This window comes from Bufo gargarizans, chromosome 3 (genome assembly GCF_014858855.1).
Source record: "Bufo gargarizans isolate SCDJY-AF-19 chromosome 3, ASM1485885v1, whole genome shotgun sequence".
NCBI lineage: Eukaryota > Metazoa > Chordata > Amphibia > Anura > Bufonidae > Bufo > Bufo gargarizans.
This window is the reverse complement of record NC_058082.1, coordinates 5,902,571-5,916,114: the sequence shown is the minus strand read 5'-3', so window position 1 is coordinate 5,916,114 and position 13,544 is coordinate 5,902,571. Positions and strand designations below refer to the sequence as shown.

The 13,544-nt window shown below is 48.1% G+C and overlaps 1 protein-coding gene across 4 annotated transcripts in view; it reads right to left on the bottom strand.

The window, feature by feature from the left end:
• LOC122932112 (gastrula zinc finger protein XlCGF57.1-like) overlaps positions 1-13,544 on the bottom strand; it is a 43,200-nt gene extending 29,656 nt beyond the window's left edge. The window contains exons 1-7 of one of the 4 annotated variants that reach the window (XM_044286339.1): positions 13,354-13,544; positions 7,785-7,971; positions 5,531-5,684; positions 5,251-5,418; positions 5,044-5,167; positions 4,786-4,923; positions 416-2,770 (exon numbers count right to left, since the gene is read on the bottom strand). In XM_044286339.1, the coding sequence (XP_044142274.1) occupies positions 1,506-2,770; positions 4,786-4,923; positions 5,044-5,167; positions 5,251-5,418; positions 5,531-5,641 (1,806 nt within the window). In that variant the 5' untranslated portion in view covers positions 5,642-5,684; positions 7,785-7,971; positions 13,354-13,544 and the 3' untranslated portion in view covers positions 416-1,505. The other 3 variants (XM_044286340.1, XM_044286341.1, XM_044286345.1) reach the window with 3 other exon arrangements.

Here is a 13,544-nt window from a genome sequence, read left to right as displayed (position 1 = left end):
CTAACCCCTGTAGGTCAGCTGTCAACGACACCAGTCCTACTCCATGAGGTAGTTGCCCAGAGGCTTCCCTGCAGCGAAGTCCAGATCCTTGGAATCCAGGGGATTGCTAGGGTAACACCCATAGGTTTAGCCCCAAGTCAAGCCTGTTGGTTGACACAGTGGTTCCACTCCCACTGATGGCAACATATTCTAAATGTTGTGTGACAAACATCATATCTTACACAAGGGATGCAGCAGTAGGTCCTTGGGTTCCCATCTATGGACTATATGATACCTGCACTCCTCTGCAAGAAGACAGTGGTGGTATGAATTACCCATCACCACTTTATGTGCTGTCCCTGGACGGATTCTCTTCTGTGCATGCACTATGCAGTCAATGAACAGAAGTTTTTTAAGATTTTTTTTATTGGTCAACTCTTACATCTATTAAAGCTATATCAGACTGTTGTCCCACATTTCTCCCCCAATGGCACCACCTTTTTCAGCAATATCACAACCAAACACCAACATTTCGAATTTCAGAGTTTAATGCATGTGCGGCTCATCTAAGTTCCTACTACATCATCTCTACTGGATGGATTTCCTTTAGTCCAGACCCAATGGATCCTGTGTTGGCATAGAGTTCCTCTTTAGAATAACCTGGATTTTACCCAGTCTTTGATACTAGACAATGAAGTCCACTTGACTTCAGTGACTTCCTTATTGAGGAGTCACACACACTGACCTCACATAGAAAATCAATTTCATTGACTGGAATTCTAATAAATATTGTTGTCCACACTCCCATTTTGTCAGGTCAGCCATTTGTGGGAGAATGTCCCATTACAATTCCACACATGATCCTCACTTTGGATTCGTTGTGTTCCAGGGCCATGGTAAAATGGACGTGTAAAAAGGTTCTAGAGTTTTGTTCCTAGTCTCTTCCCAATCTGAAATTAAAAGTTTAAGTAGGAAGACCTACAACAGTGTCTGAAGTAAAGCAGTTCTGCCGAGAAGAGAAGACTACAGTTCCATGAAAGTGAATCAGGTTGCAGTAATCGCCGATAATCATATTTGATAACAGGGGTCACATAGTTATGGATACTGATGTTCCTTATATAAATGCAGCAATATTTTACTGAGGAAAACAATTCTTATTGCAGTAAAATTAACCCTTGATGTTCCTCATATTGGAGTTTTCAGTTCCAGGGACAGTTATCGATGATGATTCCAGCCATTAGCAGACAGTAACCATCACTGGGACCTTGTCCAGGATCTCTGTGTGTTAAGCAGTAATGGTTTTCTGTATTGTAGCCAGGAATTTAGGTTTTAATGTTAGAAGACATCCTGAAGCAGCAGGTCCTACAATGGAGATCCACACCCACCACATTCCTACAATCTGATCATTAAAAAGGCTTCTCCTCTGTGTGACTTCTATAAAGCCTGATTTCCAGATAAACATTTCCTACAATCTGAACCTGAAAATGCTTTCTCTCTTGTAGGAACACTCTGATGCCTCTCAATATTTACTTCCTTGTGTGAATTTGTAGATGACTTGTAAGATTAGATTTCTTACTAAAACATTTCCCACATTCAGGACACGAATATAGCTTCTCCCCTGTGTGGATCCTCTGATGTCTAGTAAGCTCTGATTGAGTTGTAAAACATTTCCCACATTCAGGACACGAAAATAGCTTCTCCTCTGTGTGACTTCTCTGATGTTTATCAAGAGAATCTTTACGGCTAAAGCATTTTCCACATTCCACACATACATTTTTCTTCTCCCCAGTGTGGCTTCTCTGATGTCTAGTAAGATGCGATTGAGTTGTAAAACGTTTCCCACATTCAGGGCACGAATATAGCTTCTCCCCTGTGTGACTTCTCTGATGTCTAGTAAGCTCTGATTGAGTTGTAAAACATTTCTTACATTCAGGACAAGAAAATGGCTTCTCCCCTGTGTGAATTCTTAGATGAGCCCTAAGATGTGATTTCGTACTAAAACATTTCCAGCATTCTGAGCAAGAGAATGGCCTCTCCCCTGTGTGAATTCTTAGATGATCCGTAAGATGTGATTTCATACGAAAACATTTCCTACATTCAGGACATGAAAATCGCTTTTCCCCTGTGTAACTTCTTAGATGTTTCACAAGATATTCTTCATGATTAAACCATTTTCCACATTCCAAGCATAAATGTTTCTTCTCCCCAGTGTGACTTCTTTGATGTCTAGCAAGATCTGACTGAGTTGTAAAACACTTCTCACATTCAGGACATGTATATGGCTTCTCCCCTGTGTGAATTCTTAGATGAGCCCTAACATGTGATTTCATAATAAAACATTTCCAACATTCTGAGCAAGAGAATGGCCTCTCTCCTATGTGAACTTTTAGATGTCCTTTAAAATCTGATTTATTAATAAAACCCTCATCACATTCAGGACATATATATGGCTTCTCCCCTGTGTGAATTCTTAGATGTGCCTTAAGAAGTGAACTACAATTAAAACCCTTATCACATTTAGGGCATGTATATGGCTTCTTCCCCGTGTGAAGTCTTTGATGTCTTTCAAGATCTGCTTTTGTAGAAAAAAAAATCTCACATTCAGAACATGAAAATCTTCTTTCATCTTGGTGAATTTGCTCATGTATGGAAATATTAGATTCCTGGTTGAATTGTTTCCCAGGTTCTGAGCATGGAAAAATTGTGCCCACTTTCTGTGATGGAATACCTTCTACTTCATTACAGGGAAGTAACGGGAGATGTTCATGGGAGTCTCTCGTACTGTCTTCACCTAGAAAAGAAACAAAAAAAAAAAAAATTGATATTTTATCGTTCCGGTGTATAAAATACTTATAATTAGAATTACATTAAAATACAGTCAAGATGAGAGGTTCTCTGCTCGTAGTTACTCAAAAAAGTATAATAAGCAGCATCAATAACACACAAATAGAGCTAATAAAATAATGATTGATTAACATTGATAAAGCAGTCACCAGATCCTGTTTAACACATTGACCTGTCTCAATAAAGAGCTAATTTGGGAAATCCAAGTTCTCAGAAGCAGGACTCTTCCAAGAATTAACGAGTTTGTGCCATGAGAGACAAACCCTTGTATATTGGAGCTATGCCCAACAGCTCCAGAAAACTGTGGAAATTGGTAAGGAAAGTCACAACCCTCCAGATGTCAATCCTTCACGGCGACCATTGAGGATAAATCGATGTAATATATAGATGGCTTGAGTCTACTGGAATGGGTGGAGCGTTTACAAAAGGGCTTTCCATGCCAACTGATACAGAGGGGTCCCATGTGAAGAACTCTTATCTATGATGTCCGTATGTCTCATGAATCAATCATGTTATGGGTGCCAAAAAGAGAAATCATACTCTTTCTCCAGATTTCTTCCATATTCCCAAACTTTATGAACACCACATTCAAGCTCAGCTCACCAGCTGCGTAGCCACCTACAGTCTGTAGTCTACTAATACTGCCTTCACAAAAATATGTCATGGTCTTCTATCTAAAACGATGCATCTCATGAACATTGCATTTATTTGCCTTGGCAGCAGCTGCCTGGGGGTTACAGTCCTGTCATATCTCCAAATCTTTTTGATTGGTAGTTTTACCCAGTGTTTTACTTTTTAAAGCTAACGTGTAAAGTTAATTTCTTTGGCCCAAGTACATGACCTTAAATTTAGTCATACTGAGCTTCATTTGCTATTTCTCCACTCACAGCTCCAGCTTCCCCGTCAGGGGGAGCATTTTCAGCTTTGGGGACACCCCATTGCAGGTGTAGAACTCTGCTCGATGAGACAAATTGATTCGATCATCTCTAATGCACACGTTTTCCCCAAGTCCTTGCATTCTCATATTATGTACCAACCTTTATGTCGCACTGCATTAAACGCCTTTGAAAAGTCCAGATACACAACGACCTTTAATTATTTCCCCATCATACCGTTCAGATTCCAGGCCTACAGCTTCCAGACTTACTTTGTGAATATTGGCACCACACTTGCCCTGTGCCAGTCCTTAAATACTGTACACCATAAAGGAAATTTGTTTTTGCTACTGGACAGTGTACACTAATGACAGATCTTCTTAGAAAAATGCTGGGTCACTGACTTTCATTTTGCTGCAGTCGTGTATTGAATAGCTCTAGCGCCAGTGTCCAATTACACAGTCCTAATATTCAAGAGGTCCCAGCTCCCCTTCCACCACTGATCGTTATAGGAAAAAAAATATGTAAATCAGTAATGGTGGTGGAGAGGTGAGATCGGGGACTCCTACAAATGTCAGTGCCATCTGGACCTGGTGATTTGTCTGTTTTACTGTTGTGACAGACCATGTGGAAAATTTGTGGTTGGATTCTACACTTGACCAAGATTTGTATCTTCATATATGTCTTAGGAAACACGGTGTTAGAGTAGTAAATACATTGGGGGTCATTTATTAAGAACAGCGTTTTAGACGCTGGTTTTAATAACCCTGTGTGCTGGCGGTGGATCCGCTGAAGTTATTTAGAGGTGTTGGTCTCTACATTACTTTGGCACATCCACCGTCGGTCTAAATGTAAGACAGCTTTCTTGCTGGCCTAAACTTTCTATGCCTAAAACAGGCGTAGAAAATTATAAATGAGACGGGGATACCGACTCGTCCCATTCCTCCCCACTCCCACTTTTGAGTGGGGAAAAGTCACACAAATAATTTTGGCCCCTATTTTCTATATGTTATGATCAGATGAGGGGTGACTCTAGGTGACCCCTAAACCTGGTCTCTTCTCTACAATAAGGAAGATTTCTTCTTACCCAGTGACGTCAGAGGCTGGTGATTCTCCATCATGACGTCCTGATGATCCAGTGGGACATTCTGCTTCTCCTCTGGACAGTCCTGGGAATACAGAGGACTGGGACATCTCTCTGGTGGACTTCCCTGACTGGATTCATCTATAGAAAATACACACAGTGACTGAATACATTGTCTATATGTGATAATCAGATGACGGGTGAGTCTAGGTGACCCCCAAACCTGGTGTGTTCTCTATAATCAAGAAGATCTCATCTTACCTGGTGATGCGAGGGGCTGATGATTCTCCATCATGACGTCCTTGTACAGATCCTTATGTCCTTCTAAATACTCCCACTCCTCCATGGAGAAATAGACAACGACATCCTGACACCTTATAGGAACCTGACAACACAATGATACAGTCATTACCAGATCCCTCCCTTGGCGTTATTGTACAATGTCCTAGCATTCCCAGCAGCGCTCACCTCTCCGGTGAGCAGGTCAGTGATCCTGTTGGTAAGTTCTAGGATCTTCTGCTCATGTATCAGTGAATGAGGTGGAGGCTCGGTGATAGGGCTCTGGGTCCTGCTCCGTCCTCCTGAAGCACGGGGTGTCACAAACTCATCAGACAACTTCTTCACTACTGTGTAATCCTGTGTATGAGGAGACACCGATCACTACAGAGATTCTAAGAAGTCTCCACCTTTCCAGACATTTACCTGGTTTATTACTAGAGATAAGAGTGATGTCATGTGAGACTCTCACCTCTCCAGTTATCAAGGAGATGATCTCTAGGGCGAGGTCTAATATCTCTGCAGGCATGTGGCTTCTGTCCTTCTCCATCCTTGGTCGGTCATTGACGGAACAGACCATCATCTTACAAAGAAGACTTTATCTGTCAGTCCTGTACTAAAGGAACCTGAGGGAAAAACAGAAGGATTGAGGATAAAAATCCCATTAAGAAGAAGATCTCACATGAAGCATAGAGTCACTGATTATAAAGAACTACTACTCCGAGCATACAATGGAGGGGACATATATTGATGATCATAATATGCTATTTAGTCACCGACTCCTGTAATAAAGTAAATATAACGTTAAAGAGGACCTTTCACTACTCTACAAACGAAAAACTAACTATACCTGTGGGCAGAGCGGCGCCCAGGGGTCCCCCTGCACTTACTAGTAAGTCTGGGCGCCGCTCCGTTCGCCCGGTATAGGCTCCGGTGTCTGCGCTTCTCTGACTGTTTTCTTGTAGGAGGCGTGTCCCTTGCTGCAGCACTGGCCAATCGCAGCACACAGCTCCGAGCCTGGCTATGAGCTGTGCGCTGCGATTGGCCAGCAGTGCAGCAAGGGACACGCCTCCTACAAGAAAACAGTCAGAGGGAGCGCAGGCACCGGAGCCTATACCGGGCGAACGGAGCGGCGCCCAGACTTACTAGTAAGTGCAGGGGGACCCCTGGGCGCCGCTCTGCCCACAGGTATAGTTAGTTTTTCGTTTGTAGAGTAGTGAAAGGTCCTCTTATGCACATGACATATACAGTATGTCATCCGACCAGCCGACTAGTTCCTGTATACGGAGACTCCTGATTCTCCCCCAACACCCGATGTCAGAGTAGTGCAGAGTTAGGCAGTTGGATTTCAACAGGCCCGATCTTTTTATTCTCCATGGTAAAGTAAGCAAACCAAGTGGTGGAATGAAGTTAGACAAAAGTCTCTAGTCATGTACCAAATTTATCATCCGGCCTGAGCCCCTGTGATAAATCTGGTGGATCTTTAAACTCCTCCACAAAGTTCACTGGATTAGTGTGTGAAGAGCGCCCACTGTTCTCTGGGAGTCAGACGCTATAGGAAACGCTATGAATACTTTAGAGCAGACATAAAGTTGTAATATAAGAAGTAAAACATATTTACAAAAAGACACAAGAGAAGGTGAACACTGAAGACACTGAAGAATTTTCAGAGACCTCAACACGGTCCTTAGGGTCTCTTCTCCTTACTTGCCTGCAGGAAGAACGAGGGGTACACACTCCAGAGTCGGATGTGACCCCTCACAAGCACTTTTTTACTTTCCAATTTTTTGTTCTCAGTCCCATATGACGGACATGCACCAACAAAAAGACGAGAAAAAAGAGAAGACTCTGGACTTGAATGCTCCTCAGTAGACCATCATCTCACCTCAGATACTTCACTGATACTAAAGGAGCATACAATCTGTGAATAACAAACATTAAACTTGTCACCACTGAGAAAAATGCAAAGCTTCATCCCCAAAATGTATAAATAAAGACGCTCGTTGTCTACTACATCCAAAGAAAGGTGAGACTTTTCACAACAATAGTGAGGGGTCTACACTGGATCACAAGCCTCACAACGGAAGAATGTCAATCATTCACACGGTAATTCAGAAGATAAATAAGAATAAAGCCCTCCTAAATGTTCAGTCTTACAGTTTTTGAGGCTTCTCCTTAAAAATACAAAAATATAGTAGGTTTAATTGAGTTTTTCCTACCAGAAAAAGAAGCCAAACTGTTGCTGTAAGTGATGAGAAGGAATGGGGCAAGTGAGTGGGGGCTCTGTATGGGGCAGAGGACAGGACAAAGCGGACGGATCTATGTGGGGGTGCAGGGGGGAGAAACACACTAAGTAGGTGGCATGAGCTTTGTGCATGGTGGCAGGTACCCTGTGCGAGAGCTATGGGACAGGGAGGGACACAAAGCAGCAGGAGCTCTGCTAGGAGGACAGAAGAAGACAAAAGATGACGGAGCTATGTGGACCGAGGAGGGGGAAGAAAGCAGCTAAAGGCACTGTGTGGTCATATTAGATAAGATGGCTGAGAGACTCTATCTGCAAAGGTTTCTGTAGGAGGATTAGAGAAGGTGGCAGGGGGTCTGAGGAGGAAAACAAAGTCTCTGGGACTCCGACCATTATAAGAAAGTCAGAAGCATAAAAACAATATTCCTCTGAAGTTGCCGCCTGTAAAGAACACAGACAAGCAGCAGCTCCACGAGCCCCTCACCTCCAACAGTGAAGAACGTCCAGAATCAGTGTCTTCTCATGGCCACCTCTGCTCACTTCTGATCCTCATGCTTCCTGTTGCTTCTGTCTTTACCTCCTCCCCACAGACGGCCTGTGACATGGAGGAGGAGAGGAAGAGGCAGGTCTAAGACGTTCTACTGCTGAGGGTCGTGTCCAAGCTCCATGAGCTGTGAAGCCACAAAAGTCATGTGGGGTTGGAAGCAGCAGAGGGATGTGGCAGAAGGGTAATATCTACACGCCATGTGCTCTGGCCATAAAGATTAGTAGTATAATATACAAATGATAATAACTAAGTGTAATCAGGCTGCCTACCATGAAAGGACAGACGGGATGCAAATGAGCTCTTAACAAGCTCCGCCTCTGATGCCACCAGATGCAAGGCAGCTATCCTACAAGTCAATGTTTGACCCTTTAAATAGGCCTTGAGACATGACTTGGATAATAACTAAGCCAGCATCTCATCTGCAGACAGCTGTTTCGGGGGTGATTGCCCCCTCATCAATGCAGAGAAGGAGCTGCAAATACAGTGAAGGAGTTTAAAGGGATTCTGTCACCAAGTTTTGGGCTATAGAGCTGCGGACATGCACGGCTAGATCGCCGCTAGCATGTCCGCAATATACCGGTCCTATAGGGCTGTGTGCCTTTATTTTCTTTAAAAAAGGATTTTAGAGATATGTAAATGAGTCTTGTAAGGTGACCAAGGGGCTGTACTAACCTTCCTGGTGCCCAGCCGTGCCCGCCTGTGAAGGAGCCCAGCACCACCCATGTCCTCCGAATCTCCTCCTTTCATCACTGATAGATTGCCGTAATCTCGCGCATGCGCAGTGCCGGTATAGTGTTCCTTCCCTGTGCTGGCATCAGCCTCAGGGAAAGAACTGCGCATCGCGAGATTACGGCTATCTATCGTTGATGAAAGGAGGAGATTCGGAGGACATAGGTGGTGCTGGGCTCCATCACAGGCGGGCGTGGCTGGGCACCAGGAAGGTTCGTACAGCCCCTTGGGCACCTACCAGACTAATTTACATATCTCTAAAATCCTTTTTTAAAGAAAATAAAAGCACACAGCCCTATAGGACCGGTACATTGCGGACATGCTAGCGGCGATCTAGACGTGCATGTCCGCAGCTCTATAGCCTAAAACTTGGTGACAGAATCCCTTTAAGCATGCATGGGATCGGCCATCCTTTATATAAGATAGGGCCGGGGCTATCCCTAGTACTCAGTATATGGGGCAGACTAGATGGGCCTAATGGTGCTTATCTGCCGACACATTCTATGTTTCTAGTACTGGCTTACAAGGCTGAGAGGCCTAGGTCAGGATTTGGGGGGAGATATAGTACCCCCCCCCCCCACCCCCCCAAATTTTTTACCATGAGTGAGTTTGGGATGGAGGTTTCTAATGGCCGGTGATCCTACGATGTCACGAGGTCCCTACGGCTCATGGAGTTTACGTACTACTACCCCATGAGGCCGCAGTCCCCTGCCAGTGGTGGGCAGCCTGCATTAGGCTCACATCGTATCCTGTGATAAGACGGATCGGTGCATCCGCTCTGCACGTTTGGCTCTCGTTTCAGCCATTTCCGTCAAAGATTAGTTACTTTAGTCAGAAAAAAAGTCCTGCATGTAGAATAACGGATCTCAGGCGGAAATGGCGGAAACGGATGCAAAATGTGCAGAACGGATGCTCATAACGGTATCGCATGAATCAGCAGGATCAGCCCCTCCAGGCAGTATGTCCGCTCATCAGGGTTGATCCTGGTGGCAGAGCCGCTTTAAGGGGTTAACATAAGTGTCTGACATGGAGCTTACTAAACCCTAACCTCCTCATATTGTACATAAATCTGTGATTAAAGGGGTGACAACCTACCTACAGGACAGGTGATGTGATCTGTGGGGGTCTCACCTACCTACAGGACAGGTGATGTGATCGGTGGGGGTCTCACCTACCTACAGGACAAGTGATGTGATCGGTGGGGGTCTCACCTACCTACAGGACAGGTGATGTGATCTGTGGGGGTCTCACCTACCTACAGGACAGGTGATGTGATCGGTGGGGGTCTCACCTACCTACAGGACAAGTGATGTGATCGGTGGGGGTCTCACCTACCTACAGGACAGGTGATGTGATCTGTGGGGGTCTCACCTACCTACAGGACAGGTGATGTGATCGGTGGGGGTCTCACCTACCTACAGGACAAGTGATGTGATCGGTGGGGGTCTCACCTACCTACAGGACAGGTGATGTGATCTGTGGGGGTCTCACCTACCTACAGGACAGGTGATGTGATCGGTGGGGGTCTCACCTACCTACAGGACAAGTGATGTGATCGGTGGGGGTCTCACCTACCTACAGGACAGGTGATGTGATCGGTGGGGGTCTCACCTACCTACAGGACAGGTGATGTGATCGGTGGGGGTCTCACCTACCTACAGGACAGGTGATGTGATCGGTGGGGGTCTCACCTACCTACAGGACAGGTGATGGGATCGGTGGGGGTCTCACCTACCTACAGGACAGGTGATGTGATCGGTGGGGGTCTCAGCTACCTACAGGACAGGTGATGTGATCGGTGGGGGTCTCAGCTACCTACAGGACAGGTGATGTGATCGGTGGGGGTCTCATCACCTACCTACAGGACAGGTGATGTGATCGGTGGGGGGGTCTGGCCTACCTACAGGACGGGTGATGTGATCGGTGGGGGTCTGACCTACCTACAGTACAGGTGATGTGATCGGTGGGGGTCTCAGCTACCTACAGGACAGGTGATGTGATCGGTGGGGGTCTCGCCTACCTACAGGACAGGTGATGTGATCGGTGGGGGTCTCGCCTACCTACAGGACAGGTGATGTGATCGGTGGGGGTCTCACCTACCTACAGGACAGGTGATGTGATCGGTGGGGGTCTCGCCTACCTACAGGACAGGTGATGTGATCGGTGGGGTCTCACCTACCTACAGGACAGGTGATGTGATCGGTGGGGTCTCACCTACCTACAGGACAGGTGATGTGATCGGTGGGGGTCTCACCTACCTACAGGACAGGTGATGTGATCGGTGGGGGTCTCACCTACCTACAGGACAGGTGATGTGATCGGTGGGGGTCTCACCTACCTACAGGACAGGTGATGTGATCGGTGTGGGTCTCACCTACCTACAGGACAGCTGATGTGATCGGTGGGGGTCTCAGCTACCTACAGGACAGGTGATGTGATCGGTGGGGGTCTCGCCTACCTACAGGACAGGTGATGTGATCGGTGGGGGTCTCGCCTACCTACAGGACGGGTGATGTGATCGGTGGGGGGTCTCACCTACCTACAGGACAGGTGATGTGATCGGTGGGGGTCTCACCTACCTACAGGACAGGTGACGTGATCGGTGGGGGTCTCACCTACCTACAGGACAGGTGATGTGATCGGTGTGGGGGTCTCCCCTACCTACAGGACAGGTGATGGGATCGGTGGGGGTCTCATCACCTACCTACAGGACAGGTGATGGGATCGGTGGGGGTCTCATCACCTACCTACAGGACAGGTGATGTGATCGGTGGGGGTCTCACCTACCTACAGGACAGGTGATGTGATCGGTGGGGGGGTCTCGCCTACCTACAGGACAGGTGATGGGATCGGTGGGGGTCTCGCCTACCTACAGGACCAGGACAGGTGATGTGATCGGTGGGGGTCTCGCCTACCTACAGGACGGGTGATGTGATCGGTGGGGGGTCTCACCTACCTACAGGACAGGTGATGTGATCGGTGGGGGTCTCCCCTACCTACAGGACAGGTGATGTGATCGGTGGGGGTCTCCCCTACCTACAGGACAGGTGATGTGATCGGTGGGGGTCTCACCTACCTACAGGACAGGTGACGTGATCGGTGGGGGTCTCACCTACCTACAGGACAGGTGATGTGATCGGTGTGGGGGTCTCCCCTACCTACAGGACAGGTGATGGGATCGGTGGGGGTCTCATCACCTACCTACAGGACAGGTGATGTGATCGGTGGGGGTCTCACCTACCTACAGGACAGGTGATGTGATCGGTGGGGGGGTCTCGCCTACCTACAGGACAGGTGATGGGATCGGTGGGGGTCTCGCCTACCTACAGGACCAGGACAGGTGATGTGATCGGTGGGGGTCTCGCCTACCTACAGGACAGGTGATGTGATCGGTGGGGGTCTCCCCTACCTACAGGACAGGTGATGTGATCGATGGGGGTCTCCCCTACCTACAGGACAGGTGATGTGATCGGTGGGGGGGGGGTCTCACCTACCTACAGGACAGGTGATGTGATCGGTGGGGGTCTGACCTACCTACAGGACGGGTGATGTGATCGGTGGGGGTCTCGCCTACCTACAGGACAGGTGATGTGATCGTGGGGGTCTGACCTACCTACAGGACAGGTGATGTGATCGGTGGGGGTCTCATCTACCTACAGGACAGGTGATGGGATCGGTGGGGGTCTCACCTACCTACAGGACAGGTGATGTGATCGGTGGGGGTCTGATTGCTGGGGGGCTGGAGATGGCGGAGCACAGAGTCCCCTTCTTAGGATCAGTGGGGGTCGCAGCATCGGACCCCCACCAATCAGATAGCGACGCCCTATGCTGTGGAGGGGGGATAACCTAAAAACCTGAAACGACCCCTTTAATGCAGCGGTCGTTATTCCGGGAGTGAAGGATCCTGAACCGAACGCCCTGTCAGATCTTTAAACACTTGTTCTGCAGAACATTGCATCTCTCAGTTCAAAGCCCCCAATCCTGCAGAGCATTACACTTTTCTATCTTCAGAGCCCCCAGTCCTGAAGAGCATTGCACCTCCCCATCGCCAGAGCCCCCCCCCAGTCCTGCAGAGCATTGCACCTCTCCATCGCCAGAGCCCCCAGTTCTGCAGAGCATTGCACCTCACTGTGTCAGGAGCCCTCAGTCCTGCAGAGCATTCACCTCACCATCTCCAGAGCCCCAGTCCTGCAGAGCATTGCACCTCACTGTCAGGATCTCTCAGTCCTGCAGAGCATTTCACCTTACGGTGTCAGGAGCCCCCAGTCCTGCAGAGCATTGCACTTCACTGTGTCAGGAGCCCTCAGTCCTGCAGAGCATTGCACCTTACCATCTCCAGAGCCCCCAGTCCTGCAGAGCATTGCACCTGTCTCCAGAGCCCCCGTCCTGCAGAGCATTGCACATCACCGTCTCCAGAGCCCCCAGTCCTGCAGAGCATTGCGCCTTACCGTCTCCAGGGCCCCCAGTCCTGAAGAGCATTGCACCTCTCCATCGCCAAAGCCCCTAGTTCTGCAGAGCATTGCACCTCACTGTGTCAGGAGCCCTCAGTCCTGCAGAGCATTGCACCTCACCATCTCCAGAGCCCCCAGTCCTGAAGAGCATTGCACCTGTCTCCAGAGCCCCCGTCCTGCAGAGCATTGCACCTCACCGTCTCCAGAGCCCCCAGTCCTGCAGAGCATTGGACCTCACCGTCTCCAGAGCCCCCAGTCCTGCAGAGCATTGCGCCTTACCGTCTCCCTGGCCCCCAGTCCTGCAGAGCATTGCACCTGTGTCTCACCTCCTCCTCCTCTTCATGATATCCCAGCACACGGTATAATAGTCTGCAGCAGCTGAGAAAGGAACAGCAGGCTTCCCAGCGTTGCTCCTCCTCCCACAGGAAAGTCTGGTCACATGGGCATGACGTCATCACAGGTCCTTTACCCCACCACTCAGTAACCCCCTGTGTGCCGACGCTGCTGAGGGGACGAG